Below are 22,219 nucleotides of genomic sequence, written 5' to 3' on the forward strand. Positions count from 1 at the left end.
TCAAAGGCTTTAGCATAGTCAATGAAGCAGAAGTAGATGTTTTTCTGGAACTCCCTAGCTTTTAACATGATCCAGCATATGTTGGCAATTTGATCTCTAGTTCCTCTGCTTCTTCGAAATCCTGCCTGTACTTGTGGAAGTTCTCGGTCCACATATTGCTGCAGCCTAGCTTGTAGGATTTTGAGCATAACTTTGCTAGCATGAGAAATGAGTGCAATGGTGTGGTAGTTTGAACATTCTTTGACATTGCCCTTCTTTGGGATTGGAATGTAAACTGACCTTTTCCAATCCTGTGACCACTGTTGAGTTTTCCAAATTTGCTGGCATATTGAGTGTAGCACTTTTACTGCATCGTCTTTTAAGATTTTGAGTAGTTCAACTGGAATGTCATCACCTCCACTAGCTTTATGGTTGCTCAGACTTCTTAAGGCCCATTTGACTTCACATTCCAGCATGTCTGGCTCCAGGTCAGTGACTACCCCATCGGGGTTATCAGGGATGTTAAGCTCGCTCTTGCATAGTTCTTCTGTATAATTTTGCCACCTTTTAAAAATCTCTTCTGCTTCTGTGAGGTCCCTACCATTTCGGTCCTTTATCATACCCATCTTTGCATGAAACATTTTCTTCATATCTCCAATTTTCTTGATGAGATCTCTGGTCCTCCCTATTCTATTGTTTTCTTCTATTTGTTGCGAACCTCCGTCCATAGTTCTTCAGGCACTTTATCTATCAGATCTAATTCCTTAAATCTATTTGTTACCTCTACTGTATATTCGTCAGGGATATGATTTAGTTCATACCTGAGTGGCCTAGTGCTTTTCCCTATCTTCTTCAATTTGAGCCTAAATTTTGCAACAAGAAGCTGATGGTCGGAACTACAATCAGCTCCTGGTCTTGTTTTTACTGACTATATAGAACTTCTCCATCTTTGGATGCAGAGCACATATTCAGTTTGATTTCTGTGTTGACCGTCTGGTGATGTCCATGTGCAGAGTCATCTCTTGGGTTGTTGGAAAAGAGTGTTTGCTATGACCATTGTATTCTCTTGACAAAATTCTACCAGCCTGTGCCCTGCTTCATTTTGTATTCCAAGGCCAAACTTGCCTGTTATCCCGGTTATCTTTTGGCTTCCTACTTTAGCATTCCAATCCTCCATGATGACAAGCACATCATTTTTGGGTGTTGCTTCTAGAAGGTGTTGTAGGGCTTCATCGAACTGGTCAACTTCATCCTCTTCAGCAGCAGTGGTTGGGGCATAGACCTGGATTACTGTGATGTTGAATGGCTTGCCTTGGATTCGAACTAAGATCATTCAATGATCTCAGTTCGAATCCAAGTTCACTATGGCCTCCATTAAAGTGCAGGGAGAGGAAGACACCCTTAGAAGGTATATTTTGAAAGCTGAATACACTGCATATAATATTTGGGAATGCCCCAAACAGTTTTAATGTCATCAATGCAAATAGTGTTAAGTATTTGGCTTAATGCGACCAAGAAGCTTTGAGAACTAATGATGAGTCATTTGAGTTAAATTTGCAGGAACGCTCATTCTGTGTCGTTAATGATTGGGTATTGTCCCGCTTTGTCCCTCTCTTACTGTTTTACACCACTTGCTGTATTTTATTCGGTGTAGCGAGGCTTTATGTTATGATACTCAGTGATATGCAACATATGATATTATGACTACTCCTAATTTTCTGTCACATCTTGCTACCCTAGCTTTGCAAGTGATATAAGAGGCTCTTGCACCTGTCAAAAAGGCTTACTTAACTCATATGTTAAGAGAGAGCAAAGCCTGCTTGCTGAAATGAGCTGTAGATTCAAAGCTGCATATTGTACTTGGTGATTTATTTGTTCATGGCACAGGTCAATTAATTTATTTCAAAGTGATGTAATATTTAATGATTTTCTTTAAAAAAGGAAAAAGGATGTAGCATGGCTGTTGTTACCTCAGCTTGTAGCAGATAAAATGCAAAACATGAATAACTTTATTCAGTAAATAATAAGGGATGCCCTGCTGAGATATTTCAAAGCGTAATTTTTTTCTTTTTAAAAATGAAAGCTTGCATAAGATTTCCCCCGCAAATTACAAGGGAAAAATTGACAACTAAGCCAAAGAGCATCTCAGTGCAATAATAGTGTGATCCAAAGAAACTTTCCTGAGAGTAAGCCCCATTGAGTAAGATTCAGAGTAGACCTTAGGATTGCTCTGATACCCATTTTTTTTCTAAATGTGTGTAAATGTAAATAGGAGGAGAAGCAATCTGGTAACAGTTTGCTATTTGTACTTCCTTTCCACAGTAAGAGAAAGACTTGTTGTCCAGTGCTCTGTAGCTAAAATACTGTAGGGGTCAGACATGGGGACAACCTCCAGAGATAAATTGGAGACCAACTGACATCACAAAGAGCTCAGCTGAGTTGCCTGGAGAGGAAGGGATGCCTCCTACTGGCCTTGGCGGGAGGGGGATCTCTAAACAGACTAGGAGTCAGACAGGGGGCCAACCTCCAAAGAGAAACTGGAGACAAACTGACAAAACATCACAAAGAGCTCACCTGAATTGCCTGGAGAGGAAGGGATGCCTATTACTGGCCTTGGGGGGCACTCTAAACACACTAGTAAATGAGGGGATATGATCCTTCTTCATTAACTAAGTCTTGTGTTCACCTACCGATCCTCTATGCCTGCTTGTCTTCATCATCTTTTCTCTTCCTCATCTGGTCTCATCTCTCCAAATCTGTAAAATATTTACCCCATGTTCACAAGAGCTCAAGATAAATTTCACAAAATACTGTGCCTACAGTATAATAATCTAATGAATAATTTACATTTTTGAAAAAAAACCCATACTTTCCTTATAAAAAAATAGATGAGTTAGAATCCTAGTCTCTCAGTAGTTGAGGAGGCCTAATATTAGGGCATTACTAAATTTACATTGTGTGAACTTAGGCAGATGGGCAGAAGGTACTGTGTGGGCAGAAGGTACTGTGTCAGTGCTTGGCTCCTGTGGCCCTTTCTTGTATGCTCAGGGAAATGCCTATCACCACTTTGGGGTTGGGAGCCAAAATTCCCCCAGGCCAGATTGGCTGGGGATTCTGGGTTTTTTTGGGGTGGGAGGGGCTGCATCTTGGCATGGCATGGTCATTGTGGTGGGCAGGTAGTTGTGAATTTCCTGCATTCTACAGGAGGTTGGACTGGATGAGCCTGGAAGTCCCTTCCAGCTCTATGATTTTAAGATCACTGGGAGAGATGCCACCTTGTTATGTGTGCAAATAATAGCATGATAGAATTCTGTTGAAAAAAGAAGCTGAATGGATTCTGAATCTAAAAACTCTACACCCAAATGGGTTAAATGAGAACATCTCTTGGCAGGTGCTCAAGTAGATAAGAGTAACACTTTCCTGGACAGCTTGCAGTATTGTATGGGGAAGAACTGAAAAAAAATATCTAAAAGGTCGTTATGGTTTTCTAACACCTATTTAACAAATATTCTAAATAGAAATTCTTCTGCAATATGAATTGTACTCTGTATATGCCTTGTGAAATTGTAGTACATGTTAATGCTGGCTTTGTTTTTATATATAAATCAACAAATCTATTCTGTACATGCTCTGTGAAATTGTCTTGCATTTTTTTCAATTTTTTAAAGATGATGTATTTGATATATTTTATGTTCTATATTTTTTCAGTAAATTACCTCTGACGATGTTGCACATAAAGTGCATAAGGGCTAGTCAACCATTAAAAATTATTTTCCTTTTGCACCATTTGTTTCTTTCTCTTTGTTTTTCCTTGGTGCAGTCCCAGTTTCTTTTCTTTGCAGGTAACAGTTACCATATCATGTCCTTGCAGCACCTTAAAAGCAGTAGCAAGTGATTTTTGCCATTAAGAATGCTAGTGTTTTTAAGAATATGCATTTGAATATTAGCTCATCAAAATCCAAATTAAATCTTTTAAAAAATTATTGAATAGCTAATTTATTTCGCTATAGATGGAGATTACTTTTTCTAATGTCATTTCCATGACTGCTTTTCACAGCTGCAAGAGGCAGAGGGCAGCAAGAGGGTCAGTAAGGGAGAAGAGCAGCTATAAGCAATGGAGTTATCAGAGGACTATCCTGATCTGCATTCCATGTGCTCATTGCATTTTCCATGCATTCAGCGCAAACTTTTGTGCTTTTTGAAGGCAGGCACTGCATTCTGGGAGAGAGTGATATCAGGGAGGCTGCATCCTTCCTTGCAAAATAGGCAGCACACCTAAAGGGAAAATAAGATGTTTTGTTCCTACTCTCTAAAAGAGTAGCCAGAGGCTAACCTGCTAACCTGCATTATACCCAACTTCCCCAATAGGCAGCAAGCCTATGACTGATTATGCATGGCAGTGGTCATGCTGGGCCGCTGCTGGTTTCTCGCAGTGGGGCAGCATGTCCCTCTGCTTCCCGTGTACACACGAGGGATAAAATTCCTCAGGTCTGCCCTGGAGTTCTGCATAAGCATACACAACTCTAGGGCTGGAATGCTCCGCTGTACCTCACAGTGGTAGTAGGGAGGCATGGGGGAAAGCATGACACTTTCCCACCATCGTGGAGGGTGTACAAATGCCCCATTTGGCTGCACAGCTCCACAAAGACTAACAGGGTGTTTTGTGTCCTTTCAGGGACACCATGGGGGGGGGGGGGAAGCCCGGCCAAGAGGACTCACTCTTCCCATATGCACGGGCCTGGCCTGGCCCGGCTTCTGGTGGCCAGTGTGGTAAAAATGGGAATGCTGAAAATTCAGTATTCCCTTGCTGCATGCTATCGGAGGTCCTAACGTGGGGCAAGGCTGGAAAGTGACTGGGCTGGAGGCAACATCTTGAGTAAGTGGGGATTAGCCCACCATTCCGCTGCCAGCCCGGCCTTTCTGTCCCTTGCGTAATCCGTCAAAATGTGCCAACAGAAAGCAGTGAGCAAGGTGCAGAGTACTGTGCAGGCTGTATTGGATAATGCTGTTGTTGAAATCCACATACTACGTTTCCCAGCACAAGTCAATGTCAGTTCCACTTTCTCTCCTACTTTGTGGCATACAAATTTGCTTTGTGGTCGTGCAGGTTAATACAGAAAATACTACCTTATCCTGAAGAGAGAAGACAACTGAAGGAAGAGGGCAGTCACATTAAAGCGTAAATGAAGGCTTATACTATTCTGAGACTGGACTAAGAAGCTAAAGTACCCAGACTTGCACTAGAGAATACAATTGAATTGAACTAGTCCGACTTAATGCATTAACAGCATTGGAGATAAATTTGGGAATACTCCAGGTAATGAATATTTTGCTTGGCTTTATTTGTTTTCTCACCCCACAAGTTCAGGTCTTGAGAGTTCCAGTTGGAACTGGAAACAGAAAATGTTGGAAATGTCCAGCCTAATTTGCTGGGGGGTGGGTTGGATGGGGGGAAATACTTGCAGAGATTTTCACTTTTTTGTTTGGGGCATGTGGAAGTCAGACCACATTGTCGTGCCAGAGTTATGTCGTACAAAATAGTTGATTTCCAAATATCTGTTTCTTTGGCACTAGGAGGAGAAGAGAGGGGTTTGAATTTACTGGTTGAGCAGTCCCTCTGTATTCACAATGTCCAAGTTGGACAGGTGGGTTAGATCTCTACTTCATAGCTTGGAAAATGCTCATACATCTTCCTCGATTAGAAATATCAAGTCAGGGACAGTTTGTACACTTCCTAAGATGGAAAAATGTAGAAGTTTCAGTTGTAATGTGATTTCCATGCAAAGAAGTCAGAAATATTTCATGTTTTCTCTTCAGTGCTATTGAGTTCAATGCCACTCCTACCTATCCAGTATACTTAATTATATCAATTTCTATGTATTGCCAGTTTAATATAAATAGCTGTTTACCACCAGATTAAGTACAAAAAACATGGTGATACAATGTATATTGAGATGCAGCCGGCTATCTAAAATAATTGTACAAATTAGAGGATTGTGTCACATGAATAAGCAGGAGAGGGAGGAAATGGAAACCTCATTTCTAAAAAGAGGTTATTTCATATGCATTATACCCCTATTTTAAGAGCCTCTTGTGGCGCAGAGTGGTAAGGCAGCAGACATGCATTCTGAAAGCTCTGCCCATAAGGCTGGGAGTTCGATCCCGGCAGCCAGCTCAAGGTTGACTCAGCCTTCCATCCTTCCGAGGTCGGTAAAATGAGTACCCAGCTTGCTAGGGGGTAAACGGTAATGACTGGGGAAGGCACTGGCAAACCACCCCGTATTGAGTCTGCCATGAAAATCCTAGAGGGCGTCACCCAAAGGGTCAGACATGACTCGGTGCTTGCATAGGGGACACCTTTACCTTTATACCCCTATTTATTCAAAATTTGAAGAGAGTTTGAAGAGAATCATGTCTACAGACATGAGTTTGCTCCTGATTTACAGTGAGGTCAGCAAGGGGCTTTCAAGGCAAGTGAAAAGCAGAGGTGATTTTCAATTGCTTTCCTCTTAAGAGTTTTCTTTGGTGGTCTCCCCTGCTCATTTTATGAGATTTAATGAGATTGGGCTATACTGTGTCACCTTACCTCTGACGCACTGAAGTTACAATACAAGAAATACACACTTCTTAAGTGGATCTGTATGTTCAGTGAAAACTGTTCTTTGGTTCAAGGGTTTTCCAGATTTATCTAAATCAGAGGTAGTCAAACTATGGCCCTCCAGATGCTGGCGGGAGCTCATGGGAATTGTAGTCCATGGACATCTGGAGGGCCGCAGTTTGGCTACCCCTGATCTAAAGTATTCAAGGGTTTCCTCTGCCAGAGTCATTGACTGGTTGTAGCTCTGTATTTCCTGAGACTGTTTGTCAAAACATCCTGTTTTCCTGTTTAAAAATATTAATTCCAATAAAGTCCAGTAAGTACAGTTTGATTGTTCAATAAATCCTTCCTTGTCTGACCATCTCTTCCTATGTTCTGTTGGGAGTAAATACTGCTGTATTGATGCCAAAGGTTTGAAATACACCTTGAAATGTATGAGGGCTATAGCTTTTATATAAACACATAGGACATTTATATCCTACCTCTACTGATATCAGCTGAAGGCAGCTAGCAGGAAGGGAGGGTAAATAATACATATTTAAAACAATAGGTCAATTAAAAGCAAACCTAAAATGCTTCCCCATAAATACAACCATTCCAGCCTGCCTATAAAAAGCCGATAGCTGCTTAAATGAACAGTGTCAAAGAGTCTGAGGGACATAAAAGCAGGCCATTAAAATTGTCCAGCAAGGAGGAGCACAGACCTAGATCAATAAACAACTAAATGACATAATACAATTACAGTTAAGAGGCTGGTAGACTGAACTTGTTTTTGACTGGCACCTAGCTGATAGCAAGGTGGGCACCAGGAGGTGTTTAAGCAGCAGGATATTCTGTAAACATGGTGCCACCACTGAGAAAATCCTCTCTCTCTGGTTAAAGGTAAAGGTATCCCCTGTGCAAGCACCGAGTCATGTCTGACCCTTGGGCTGACGCCCTCTTGCGTTTTCTTGGCAGACTCAATACGGGGTGGTTTGCCAGTGCCTTCCCCAGTCATTACCGTTTACCCCCCAGCAAGCAAGCTGGGTACTCATTTCACCGAGCTCGGAAGGATGGAAGGCTGAGTCAACCTTGAGCCGGCTGCTGGGATTGAACTCCCAGCCTCATGGGCAAAGCTGTCAGACGGCTGCCTTACCACTCTGCGCCACAAGAGGCTCTCTCTCTCTCTCTGGTTACCACTGGCCTTATCACCATAGTCTGGGACATTAAAATTAGTGTAGGGTTGCTAGGTCTATCCTAGCAGAGGGGTATGGGGGGGGGGGTTACCAGAAAAAAGAGGAAGACAGCACAATTGCATTGTTGTGCTCAGGAATGATTTCATCATACCACAACTTGTACCATAGAGTTTTTTACCCAATACCAAAAAGTTGCTCAGGTTTCACTGGTATGATGATATCACTTCATGTACAATGTTGGCACTATGGCCTTAGCCACCCTCTTTCTCCCCTGCTGGCCAGCTGATAGGTAGCTGGGGGTCAGGGCCTCATGGCAGGGGACCCCCACCTTCACCAAGGGGCCTGGCCACCCTATTGGAACGAATAACAGAACAATATGGAATAAGGTATCCCCAGTCCAAAGACTTTTTGAGCTTTGAAGATGAATATCAACACTATGGCAAATAACAAATCGTTAGCCAGACTGGATTTAGATGTTGCTTCCAAATAACTGGAAGTGAATCTTTCCTGCATCTTCTCTCTTTTGCACCATTCCCTTGTGCTTGCCATCTAAATACTGAAGTGGATGTTATATTAGAAGCTAAGCTCTAAACGTTTCAGCAGGATTGCACTCTGGCAGTTATATTGACTTTGTTTAGAAGGAGGGAGTTGGAAAAATTCACAGCAGAACTGTAATGACGGTGATGAACAAAAGGAACCCAAAACCTTAAAGTTTATAAATTACCTATGTAACAAACTAGGTACTTTGGGAATCCTTCTTAAACTCAAGCTTGCATGTTCAGTCATGATTGTGTATTTTCCACTTTATACCATGAATTGTTTTTTGTTATGTATTAATTTAGGAAGGTGACCAATTTCTGGTTAGCCAGTTTCTTAAAATCATGTTTTAATAATTTAGAATGTGTCATGGTTAATGGGTTTTTGCATTCAAAGATGATGTGGGCTGTATGAATGTTACACAGTTTGCACTTATCAGTTTAGTTTTCAAGGGCAAATCAACCTCTCTGCTTGCTAACTCTAATTTTCCAAGGGTTATGAGGCTTTAATTTGATTCTTTATCCACTGTGCATAAAACCATCACTTGAATTTGCATAGTAAATTATTGGATAATCACTTTTTGTGCCGAGTAACTTCTTTTTGGCATGCCTACCACCTTCTTATGGTGGCTTTCGGTAAACAAAGAGAGAACAGGCTTTTCCAGCAAAAAAATATAGCAGAATGAACAAGTGGACTCATCCTGTAAGTAGGGAAAAGCACTAATGTTGTTGTGTATGTTGCAGCTAAGGTGACTTTTAAATATGCATCCATATTTTATATTGTATCTCCTTGCCTAAATAATTTTCTTAAAACAGTTTTGTGGGCAAAACCAGGGTGTTACAGGAACCTCTTCTTTTAGATTGGGAACTCTGTAAATACCCTTGGCAAGAAATCAGCTTTTTGTTGTCCCATATGAAAAATTGCTGTAGATGGAAGATGAGTAGAGCCCCACTCACTTTTAGTTCCCCTTCTTCCTTTTGCCCTTGTGCTGAACACTAAATACAGTGTAACCCAGCATTCATAAATTGCTGTCTAAATTCCCATGTCAAATGAGGAGACCTTGTGTTTGTTTGTCCATTCATTCATTCGTTCATTCATTCGTTCATTATTTGATTTTGACCTTGCCATTCCCCAAAAGGGCTCAGGGTGGGATACAAAGTATAAGTAATATAATGTAGGTTTAAAATTTAAAATCTGGATTTAAAATTCAGCTAGTCCAAATAAAAATAAAAACCTCATAGCCATCTCCTATAAAATTCTGCCTAGGGAGTCATATGGAGTGCTTAGATGTTACCTAAAGGTGGGATTTCAGACAGAGGAGCCATCATCTTCTCAGTGTTAACTCTGGCCTCAAACGTAGGCCTGGTGAAATAGCTCTTTCTTGCAGGCCCTGCAGAACTGGTTAATGCCCTGCAGGCCCCTCATGTCATCTGGAAGAGTATCCCAGCAGACTGGGGCCAGGGCTGAGGGTGTCATAGTATTCATGTTTGTGTTTTCTTTTACTATGTTGATCTGGATCCAGCCTCGCATGGAGCACAGCTGTATGCTTCCACTTAAAAACAAAACAAAACAGTTTTCTATCAATATATCTCCAATGGCGGGTAGGCATAGGATATACAGCTAGATACATAGTATCATTATGGAAGTATGGAGTACAATGTGACCTGTAAGCTTGTATCTAAGTTTATGTGAAGTATATGTAAGATTCCATTCAGACATCAAAAGTGCCAATCAAGCTGAGATTTATACATGAGATTTATGGCTTACTGCTGTGGTTGTATACGTGCGCTATTCCTCTCCATTCGCCTCTTGTACAGAGCAGGATCAAGAGTTCTTGTTTTTTGGGGGAAATCCCAGGCCATATAAATGTAGTTGTCTATGGACACTGGGATCCTTGTATTCCCCACCAATTGCAATACTGTTTCATCATGTTTTAGAATTGCACCTTGTAGAGATTAAACAAACTCTGGTTCACCTGGGGATCTTCCGTTTTTATACATCTTGCAAAAAAAAAAAAAGATTTAGATGGGTAGCCATGTTGGTCTGAAACAGAGAACCAAATTTGAGTCCAGTAGCACCTTTAAGACCAATAAAGTATAAGCTTTCCTGTTCAAACACATTTCTTCAGGTTCATTGTATCAGATGTTATCAGTCCATAGAGGGTAAGGAACAAATTAGCATGAAGAAGTTTAACAGATGCAAGGATTTCAATGTATCTGTAGAAGTGTGTGTACACACAAAAACTTGAATAAAACTTTGTTGGCCCTAAAGTTGCCACTGGACTCAATTTTTGGTTTTGATAAACAGTTGGCTGTCTCTAGTCAGAAACCCGCCTTCATGATCCATGAAGGAAGCCAAGGTGGCAGCAGGGGAGGCAGAGTTAGCATGCAAGCACAGCAATAAGTTATATTAATGAACAATTTTGGCTTAACTGGGACTGCTTGGGACGTATGCATGCCTCTTGAGTTTGCACCATGTGCATAACAGAGTTCATAACAGAGTCCATGGGAATGTGCAGTGGATCACTGAAAAGGTATGAAACCAACCACATCATGCATCAAAGCCATGGGATTGTGCAACACTACAAATAGCTGCGGCAGAAATTAAATGAATTGATATCTGCATAACTGCATACATCTTCATAATGCCCATGCAATTATGTGAACATGTCTTGCTCGTGGCTGCCGTATTCTTAGATATCAAAATATAGATATAGAATTGTAACAGTTTCATAGTAAGCATGTCTATGTGTTATGGCTAAGCAGTAGGTGTGAGGCATAATATTTAGAAAGTGTTCTTGAGGGTGGGGGAATAAAATAAAACCCATAGCACTTGAAAATCTCAAGGCATCCCATCTGTGTTTTAAGGAACAATAATAACAACACTTTAAATTAGCATAAGAGATTTAAGGCATTTCAGGAAAACATTGATTAAATCTGCCAATGAAATGAATGTGCTTGGTGAGTGACCTAATTAGTGTATACTTGGTTCTTATTCACTGCTCTGCTTACCAGTAATTGCTGTTCTGCTGGTCTTCTCCTGACAAGTCGGAAAAACAAGGATGAGGGATTTGTTGCAAAAATAGTGACATTCAGTTTTAATTCATTTGAACCTGCTGCCAAGTTAATTATGGAACCGAGAAACTGAGCCCAGGAGGCCCCCAGCCATTTGGGTTATGGGAGACATAGTTGTTTAGCATCTGACTGTGTGTTCAAATAGTGCTTATTACAGCAGCACATAACATTTTCCATGCTGCTGCTTTAACTGGGGTTTTCCCTCCCTGCCCTTGTGGGCATACACTCACCCTTGCACTTCTGGCTTAATGATGTAGCTTTAATGGAATCAAGCCAAAATAAAATCTGTCACCAGGAGAGTTGAGACTTAACCATGGGAAATCTTGACAAAAGTGCTGTGTGTAACGTTTCTGAATCTAAGACATCCTCCAAGGAGGCAGTGTGGTGTAGTGGGTAAAACATATTACAGAGAATACACATTGAGTTTGGGATCCCAGCCCTGTGTAACAGGTGTGAGTTGCTCATTTCCCTCAGTTTCTCCATATGCAGGAATCAGGATCATAGTGCATGTGGGAAAAGTGCTCCAGGCTTACCTCCACTATTTTCCTGATGTGAAATGGAAACTGAGAAGCGTTCCAGGGAACAAATGGGCCCCAGTGGGCCAATAGCATCATCTGGACCATTTCAGGTAAGGGAAATCGGTGGAGGGCAGGCCTCATCCCCTTCTCCATACATACTGCAACCAATATCTGGATTGGGCACCATGCACGTGGGAACGAAGGAGAATGTACAACACGTTTCTTACTGTTTCACAGTAAAAACGAAAACTGAGTCCAATAGGACATTTAAGATCAACAAAGATTTATTCAAGGCATGAGCTTTCAAGTGCATGCACGCAACCTCAGAAAAAATGGAACAAAGATAATGAGATATAAAAAAGGTAAATTAGTGGCAAATTAGTAAACTGTGTCATAATATCCAAATTATGCAATATGGTGATTCTTTTCTAAAACAGCTAATCAGTCCTTTTGAGTTCAGTTGTAGTTCACAAAAACATTGGGGAAATAAAAATGTCAAGGTTAGTAATTAATGGCAGACACTTTCCCAGTTGTAAAAAGAAATAATTAAAAGAGACTAGTTGCTTGCCCCATCTGTCTCCACCCAAACACAGAAGCATCCCTGCAAGTGACAAGGTGCTCAGTTTGTTATTTTGACCTGAGACCAGAGAGTTAGATTCTGAATTATATCACATGCTACTTATATCACATTGCTGTCCCATTGTCTCAAATGAAATAAAATGAAGAGGAGATTGTAAGGAATGTGTGCGCGGGACACATCATAATTCCAAGCCCTCCTCAATCATACTGACATAACTTGACAAGACAGTTGGGAAGACAAATAGAGTTCTAAATTTTACAAACATTCTGCCCAGAAATGATCCTAGAATTATGGGATGTTTTCAGGCATGGGGTGTGGATATAAGATGATTCTGAGGAATTAAAACCATTTCCATTGTTAAGATAAATACTTCTGTTTCTGCAGGTCCCAGTCAGCTTGTCTTGAGAGCTGGTATGGCTAAATTTTGGAGGGAAAAATCTAAGTGATTTCAGCTTCAAATAATTTATTGTTCTGCAGTCCTCTAGTGCCGTGTTCCCCAACTCTCGGGCAACGGCCCGGTACTGGGCCTTGAGGCCCTTGGTTCTAGGCTGAGGCGGGGGGAAGAAGGCATGGGCACCGGCACACCAGTGGGCTTGCCTACCTCCCCCTCCACACATGGCCTGCCCCCTTGAACAATAAGGAAAGGAAGAGTAGAGATGTTTTAGTTAATAAAGAAAAATGATTTTTTTTGCACTGTGTATTTAGTGTAACGAACAATCCCAATATGCAAAATGTGCTGGACTGCTTCAGATTCAAAAGCATTTTGCCAAAACTCTGTACCACTATACAGTATGCTTTAGGAACATGCTAAATACTGAAGCCCAGAACAAAAGACTATGTGTAATCCCTCCTTTAGACTTGGGCTTCTGGCTGCCCTCTTCTGAAGGGACCTGTCCAGTAACTTTCCTAGGCTCAGAGAAAATTCAAGAACAGCTTTGTTTGCAGCATTAAGAGTTACTAGGAGATGACAAAATGGAGGACAAATCCCAGGATGCATGTCAAAGGTTGTGCATATGCCTAAGGGGATCTTTTGCTGACAGTCTGAATCTTGAAGTCATGTACCATTCAGTTCTTAATGTAAAAATAGATATTTTAAAAATACAGATTTATTATTTTTGCTTAAATGCCAGTGGAACCTAACTGACGTCTGCCTGATGATATCACGATATATTGCTGGCTGCACTGTAAATTGTTACTTGTGCTGAAACTTTCCCAGCTAGAGACCAAACTCTGCTCTTTTGATGTTGGCCAAAGGCCATAACCTTGGTTTTTTTCAGTGCTGATTGTTAAAACCTCGACTCTAAACTATTCATAACCAGAGCTCTTTTAAGTCCTATTGGGGTTCTTGACAGTAGGAAAACATCATTTGTGTGAAGTAAGGATGGGATGCTCAAGGAGGCTAGTTTGGGAGAATGGAAATCAACAGGATCAATGTAGTTTATTGGTTCATTAATATAATAGTTGAAAAGCATTGGGGCCAATAGACAACCCTGTCTGACACCTTTGATTGTTCCAGTAGGCTCTGTGAGATGAACATTTCTACTGCATCTAACTCTAAGAATTGCCTGGCTATGGAGGGCACACATCAGATTGAGAAGCCTCTTGTTCACAGTTCAATAAAATCTTATATCCTTCCCAGGCCCTAACCCCCACCATAGCCCTCCCCCCAGTCTGCCAGATCCACCGAGTCCCCCAGGTCAGCTCTGACAGATCCGACAGGGCCCTTAGCTCTCCTGGGAGCACATTCCACCAGGCAGGGGTGAGGGCCGAAAAGGCCCGGGCCCTGGTTGAGGTCAAGCAACCTTCCCGTGGACCAGGGATCACCAATATATTTTCACCCGCAAAGCAGAGAGCCCTGTGCGGGGCATAGGGAGAAAGATGGTCCCTCAAGCACAATGGGCCCAGAACACATATGGGCTTAAAGGTTAAAACCAACAACTTGAACCTGATCTGGTACTCTACTGGCAACCAGTGCAGTTTAAAGGATATGAATATAGTTCTATTTCCATGTTTTATTTATTTATTCTTTTAATGACAAAAGTTGACCACATCAGGTTTGTAGCCCAGGGCTGGTTGAAATGGACCTAAATGGCCTACTAGGCTTGGGTCACGGCTGAAGTTGCCATGCACCTACCCACTGGGCAAACAAAAAGATTACCTATGAAACTGGCATCTTGTTCTGCTGTCTAGCAGAAAACAAAATGAAATGTGTTTTCCAGTTAATCAAGAAAGAAAAAACAGATGCAATGATCAGAAATAATTCAACTAGTCATGAAAATAAAAAATATGCTCAATTTAAATGTGTACACCCCCCAAATAATGCATGCACAATTTGTATTTCTGCAGAGTGCTTCACCTTTTTGATTGGCTGCCACTTAAACATAATGTTCTTTTACAAATGGTTATCTTGTTTTTTAAACAAGCTGGACTTCGTCACAAGGGGTTCCCATCTGAAATTTCTTCCCATCGTCTTGAAATGGTGGAATATTCAGGGTCTGCAGTATAGTAGCAGCAGCCCTGTTCTGACATTGTAAAAGTGCTGGAAGAAACTGTGAGAAAATATTGAGCTTTAAGTGTGAGGTGCCAGTTGTGTGTACAGCTGAGAGATCTGGCAGGGAAATAGCATTTGGAAAAAGAATGAATAGAAGGGAGGTGGTTGACTGCCTTTTGCTGCCTTTTAAAGGAAAATGTTACTTAAATCTAATTTCATGAACATTGAGTTACCTCCTGATGTTTTCATTTTGAAGGTCTCATTAGTTTTAATGGATGGCATGTATCTCCCGGAATTGGTATGAACACATTTAGGCATCTGATGTAAAAACTCCAAATCCTCTCTCTTCTAGTAATTATATAATTGACAATTTGCCATCCTTTTCTTTGCACCCAAAATCTACCACTCGAGGCAGGTGTCTCATTGAATTTCATGGTAAGGACCAGGCAGACTTATCACGACATCTCCTCTCTTAGCGAGATTTATATCTTAATTTGTGTGATTAACCACGGGGAATGCTTTTGTACTACCTAGAATAGCACAGCCAGATGAAAATACCATAACATATTTGAATTAATATAGTTTTACTTTTTAGTTTCCTTCCTTCCGCCAAAATGTTAAACTTTTCTGAACTGGGTTTTCCCTGCAGCTCAGCTTCTTAATTGCATAGGCTTTATCCCTTCTTTACACATAGTGTTGTTTGCTGGGTTTCTGTCTAGCAGCCTGTGCTAGTAGGATTGCCGGCTGTGGGTTGGGAAATATATGGAGATTTTGGGAATGGAACCTGGGGAGGGCAGAATTTGTGGAGAGGAGGGACCTCAGTAGGGTATTGTGCTACCTTAGCTGGCCGCACCCGATGGAAGTCCCAATTAGTACACCCTTGGCAGGTAAGCCAACCAATAGCAAAGTCAAAGTCCAGCCTGGGTCTTAGCAGGCAAGTGTGAGTCCAGGGGTAGCCAAGGGGAATGGTCATACAGCAAGCCGAGGTTGGGAACCAGAGAAGCAGAGTTTAAAAGCTGAGTCAGAGTCCAGATACTAAAACCGTAGTCCGAGAGCTGAGAGCCATGAGTGAGGAAACCAGGAGTCAGTCAAGCAGGGCTTTGCTGGAGTGAGGGTGGGACAGGAACCAAAGTCAAGGCAATGGGTAGGCTCAACACACAGGTTGCACCCATAAGGAAAGACTGTTTCAGCCTTGCTTAAGTGCAGCCTTTCTTAACGAGCGGAATGACCCCACCTGGGGCTTCATGTGTCATCTGTCAAAGTGCCTTTATCTGGGCTCCATAGACCTTGACAGCGTGCCATGAACCTACATTGAAGACTGTATTATTCCACTGAGCATTTGGGCAAAGAGATTTTTATTCCAGGCTTAAATAAATTATAGAGAGATCTGCTGCTGTTTGAAGTTTATAATGATTGTCCTTCCCTTTTTTAAAAAAAAAATTGATTTGAATGGTACCATACCTTTTCATTGTTACCTTATTACCTTTCATAAGAAATGTCTGAAAGTATAATATCTTTAAAAAAAGAATATGGAGGGCTACCTCCTTTCTCCTCTTAACTTCTTATTTTATCTTTACATATTTATTGACATCTTTACATATTTCTGTATGCCTGACTTGTGATTAGCTCAACAACAGGAAAAACTAGTGTGGGGTATAATAATTTTGTGTTTCCCCACAGATTTGGTTAGTCTGTATTCACCGATGAATTATTCCATAATGAAGTTAATAGTACTACTTCTGAACAAGCCGATTGGGGATTGTGGCCTTCGTAATCTAAACTTCACAGCTTCCTTGCAGAACGTTTTTGAGGATACTGCTGTGTATCACCAGTTCATTTCCTTGTAACATGCTGTGAGAAGAGAGAAGTCGAGGAAAATGGTGGAGAAAATAAAATGGTTAATTAAAACATAAAAAACAAAATGCTAATTGAATTCTACCGTGTTATTTGCATGGTGGAGTTTGCCGGGTAAGCAGTCACAGTGATTGTTCCACTGGCATTACTAGGTGCATAATATATGAATAGGTCTAACTAAAAAGGGCAAACAAAATAATAATTTACTGGCATGTAATGTTATATGGAACTTTGGGGAATGGGAGTTCTTCATCTGAACTATTGATGATTCATCCACCATGCAATGCTATCAATTTTTCAAGTATCATTTAACCTCTGGGTCTCAGCTGCTTCACACTATTCATTTACTACTACTATGTACTAAAATGTTGGTACTTATATGGCATTCATTTGTGCTTTGTGGCCTTTGTATGTGGATGTGTTTACACTCAGCTTTGTGAGACAATCAGCTATTATTCCAGTTTTGTAGAAGAGGAATGTAAACTAAGTAATTTGCCCAAGGCTACAGAATAAGTCCTGATCAAAAAGGTTTAAACCTGGTTTCCCAGATGCAAGCCATAGTTTTTCTCCTTGTGATATTTCTAACTCAGGGACATCCAGGCTTTTTCACTGGTGGGCTGCATGATCAGAAATCCATGAGTACTGGCAGCATGATTTTTTAAAATTAATAACAATGGTGAAGTACAGTTTGGGTGTTTGTTTTGCTGGTTGGTTGCAGCTGACTTATGGTGGTCCCATGGGGTTTCCAAGGGATGAGATATTCAGGGGTGGTTTCCCATTTCCTATCGCATCCAACAGACTTATTGGCCTATACTTATCTGGGAGTTAACTCTGCCTCCTTATAAATTGGCAGAACAAGAGAAGAGGTCCATTCCTGGAGAAGCTGCAGACTTATAGATATAGCTGACAGATGACAGACGCCTACCAATCCTAAGTTTTCAGCAAGTCAAGGGGAATTAATTTTTTACCTGCTGTTTTATTCTTCCTGAATTATGGAAATTAGAAATTTTCTTTCACTGTTATAGAGGTCAGCATCATAGTCATTTCCACTAGCCCTAAAAGTAACATTACCATTGAAGTCCCCTAACAATATCAGTTGTGTCTGAGGATATTTGATCTCAAACTCATAGATGTAATGTTCCAAATCATGCCAACATTGCTTGTAACAAAAAGGCAAAGACTAAAGAGGAATTTTGGCTGTATACATTTACAGCTAAAATTACCTGATCTTTGAAAGGCAAAAGAAGGGCCATTTTTATAGACCTTAAAGGAGGAAGCGATGCTACAAAACACATTAAATAAAAATTAAACATGCCAGCCCATCACTAGGACATCCTTCAGTAGATGGGAGGATAGCATTAAACACTGAGTGTGTGAGAAATCTATTTAATATCAAGTCTGGTGTTAACCAGGATGCTTGGATGTATTATCTTTTTATACATCTTCTAACTTTGTCATACGGAGACATGAAGGCTAAATCATGGTGTGGATTTGTATTGAGAGTAGTGGCATTGTTTTCATGCAGACAATTTTTTAGTAAAACAAAGATTGTTGGGCCAGAGAGCTCAAACCAATTAGTAGAAATGCCGAGAAAATTCTGTATTCTGTATTAGTAAAAATTAGTAGAAACTGAGAAAATTCTGTATTAGTAGAAATTCTGAGAAAAACCTTTCTTTACAGGCAGGTACTTCTTTCCCCCCTGACTCTTCCAATGTAGTCTACTGACAGAGGCATTTTTCACAGTGCCTCAAAAATCCATTTGCATTGCCCAATGTTAGTGTGTTTTATCTTGTGTTCAGACAACTCCATAAACATATCTTTCCCATTGTTTTCCTGTTCCTGATAAAACTGGTTTCTCCTGTACTTTTTTCCAAAGCAACATTTATTTGCAACAAAGGTTCTGCTCATAATCTAAACTAACTTTTTCACATTTGTGACTTCTGACACAATCCACCAGCGCAGAAAGGGGTGGGTAGGTATGGCTGTGTTTGTTTCTTTTTATTTACATCCTTCAACTATGGAAGGTGCCTGCACTGAAACAAGCAATCATTCACATTGGGGGGCACCCTCCTGTGTGTGTGCATGCATGCATGCACATCTGGTCTTTTCTCTCTACCTGTCTGCCTCTTCCCCCTCACTCCAAACAAATGCAAATTATGCCAGAAACAGACTTCTGAGACTGGAATAATAATTTGAATAATTTTGATAACTGGAACCAACTTTTTATGATTGCAGTTGTGTTTTTATTTATGTATCTTGTAAACTGCTCTGAGCCCACAAGGGAAGGGCAGTATAAAATGTAATAAATAAATAGATAAGGAGAAAGCAAATGAGAGAAAGACTCTCTAAGTATCCACACCGACTAGGGATGCTAATGGCTTGATGTCAAAGTTATTGTGTCATTTTCATGTGTTTTGTGTAACTCGTCAGGAGTCTTTGTTTTTGTGCCGTTTCCTGTTTTTCCAGGAAAATGAGTTACAAATAAATATCATGTAAGTGACACAAAAATGGCCTTAAAATAGATGGAGGATAAAAACCAAATAAAATCAACAGCAATGAAACAAGTAAAAATAATCTGCTTAAAATACAAGCAAAAATAATGGAATTGGACATGGGCTTATTTCCTTCACGCCAGTTGCTGCTGAAGACGAAGAAAGCGCTGACTTCCCAACTGTTTCTGTTCTCTGCTTTGTTTGTCTTTTAAAATATTAACATCTTTCCAGGATATATGCGTTTTGTTTACTTTCTTAGAATGTAATTTATTTGTTTGTAACAAACTGTTTTTGTTTGGATGGATACATAGATGTGTGCGTTTTCTTTTCTCTCGTTTTGGTTCACACAGAGGGCTTACAGATAATAAAAAAGGCAGAACAGTAAAAGCAGTATAGCATATTTGTGGCTGGCTTTCTGTATTAATGCATATTGAGCTAGTAAATGGAGATGTCTGCCACAGAGCAGTTAAGCTATCAGCATTCTAGTGCTAATATTATTATAGCTTTCAGGCAAGTTGGTGTCGGCTGTGTGGATTGCAGCAAGGATTACGGGGAAGGCAAGAGTGTAGCTGTGACCTTTCTCCAAGACAGACCTTTACTTAAATTCCAAAAATATTCACATGATGGGTATTAACGGAATTAGGTGACCAGAGTGCTTCAGTGCATTGTAATTTGGTGGCATAATTCTATTAGAATCCTAGCAAATCAGTGCTCTGGCCACCAAAGGGGAAAATCTCTGCTGATCAGAGGTGAATGAAAGTGTAATAGCAGAAAATGGTTCATCCAAAGGTTCACAGTTAATATTCTCTCGTGGGTTAATTTGATAAACATAAACTATCATACTCCTGGAACCTGGCTGTATTGAACTGGATATTGAAACATAGTATTGACATTTTGGAGTAACAGAGAGGGAAGGAATCGCCAACATGGTAGCTGAGGTCAGTAGGAAGAAATAATTTGCCAAGAATTTCCTGAATTATTATTATTTATTATTTATTTGATTTGTTACTTGCCTCTCCCTGGAGGCTCGAGGCGAGTTACAGTACATAAAACCTCCCAATAAAAACCATACAATAAAAACTATAAAACAAAGTATACTAAAATGCACAGTAAAACAGATGCAGCAAAAACTCTAATTTTATTTATCCTACCCCAAGATTCCCGTTCTAGAGGGGAGGGGAAGACAGAGGGTGCTGTTTGAACTTTGCTACTGCCGTTACAAGGGGGACCAGATCTTCCTTGCGGCCCGGCCTCATCCAACAACCTGGTGGAAGAGCTCCATTTTACATGAAGTGAGGGGCTCTTTAAAAAATATTAATGAAGACTTTTTTCTTTTTCTTTTTTTAGGCTACGGTTTTGTAGATTTTGACAGTCCAGCAGCAGCACAGAAAGCGGTAGCATCTCTTAAAGCAAATGGAGTGCAGGCCCAGATGGCAAAGGTAAGATAAAAGAGCTATCATTATTTTGGCATTCTTTACCCTTTCTTGTTATGCTTTTTCTGTCTGTCATGAGAATTCTGAAGGATGGTTTCATTGTCATGATATCCTTGGGGTTTTTTTTATTGCTTGCACAGATGTGCTGTTGGCTGTACAGCTTCCTATGTCTGTTGGCTTTTGCTGTGATTGTGACCACTGTGTCCTCAGTAAATGACGAGGAGAGGCATTATTAGTATTCTGTAGTTACCATTTTCTTTTCCCATCTCCTTTCAAGGAACTTTGTACAAACTGATTGGTTTATTATGCACACTTTCTAGACTGTTGCACTGGCAAATTTCAGTTTTGCGTATTGTGGTACAGTGAGAATGGAGAATTTCTTATGAATAACAGGAAGGTCGTTGAAGCATTCAGTATAGCAAAAGGGATATGGGGAGGAACCAGCTTATTGGGATATCAGAGTCTGTGGTGCTACATAGGCCTGAAGGGTTGGGTCTTGTTGTAGATTTGCAACATTCTGTTGCTTGGTGTATTATTTGAGATGGCTCGTGGCTATCTGTGAATGGTTGACATAGGATGGGTCAGCTGCAAAGCATCTATAGGACAATATACTTGGTTGCTCTTGACCACCAGCCTTTGATTGCAGCATCAGGCATGTGATGAATGGCAGGAATCCCTATAAGTGTTAGATATCACTAAAGTTGAATATGTGTTATAGGGTTATTTACCTTGGAACTTGCTTGCTGTACTACAGGAAATGTGTTGAAATAAAATTAACGCAAAGAGTTCAATTCTTTCCATCCATAGAGATCTGAAACTTCTTTGCAAAGAGTCCAAGCTCATCAAATTCATCTAAATAATCCTGTTCTAGGGGGAATCTCAGCATGGCCCATTATGCACGGCCGCCGAAACGGCGATTTCGGGTCACATGGAAAACGCGGAGGGGGAAGACGCGACGCATACCAGTTATACATGGGGCGGGGCGCGATGGCGGCAAAACCCAGAGTAACCGATTATGCATGCGCCGATCCGGGCGCCGCTTCTGGTTGCGCCCCGCTCACCCGGAAGCTGCGCTTTCTTCCGCGTTTCACTGACGCGGCTTTTTCGGCGGCATGCACCGAAGCTGCAGCCGGTTGCAGCCGGCTCCGTGCGTTATCCGTGATTTTAGTCGCCGCCATTCCACCCCGAATGTGCGCTAAAACCCCCGTGCATAATGGGTCAGCATGTGACTGTGTCTAGTTATAAATGTGACCATTTTCTCTTAAATTAACTAAATGTGGTATATTCGCAATATTCTGTGTCATTTTTTCACTGTTTACTCAATGCATTTCTTGCCTCTGTCCAATATTACACCGCACTCAAATAAGGTTTTGATCAAATGCTTTTCTTTTCTGTCTTGTATTGCCGTCTTTGTACCTTACGTGTATCCATATACAGTGTTGAAGAATTGGGAACTTTATGCTTGGAAACCTATTAAATGTGGACATG

At 40.8% G+C, this 22,219-nt stretch overlaps 1 protein-coding gene across 7 annotated transcripts in view; it reads left to right on the forward strand.

The window, feature by feature from the left end:
• The window catches only part of RBMS3 (RNA binding motif single stranded interacting protein 3), an 862,898-nt gene that overhangs the window by 521,090 nt on the left and 319,589 nt on the right, over positions 1-22,219 (forward strand). For all 7 annotated transcript variants that reach the window (XR_013225653.1, XM_077304656.1, XM_077304653.1 and 4 more), the window contains one exon: positions 20,646-20,737. Coding sequence is in view for 6 of the 7 variants with exons in the window: in XM_077304656.1 (XP_077160771.1) it covers positions 20,646-20,737 (92 nt within the window). In the remaining variant the exon portion in view is untranslated. The remainder of the gene's footprint in view (positions 1-20,645; positions 20,738-22,219) is intronic.

The sequence above is a fragment of the Paroedura picta genome, chromosome 11 (genome assembly GCF_049243985.1).
Source record: "Paroedura picta isolate Pp20150507F chromosome 11, Ppicta_v3.0, whole genome shotgun sequence".
NCBI lineage: Eukaryota > Metazoa > Chordata > Lepidosauria > Squamata > Gekkonidae > Paroedura > Paroedura picta.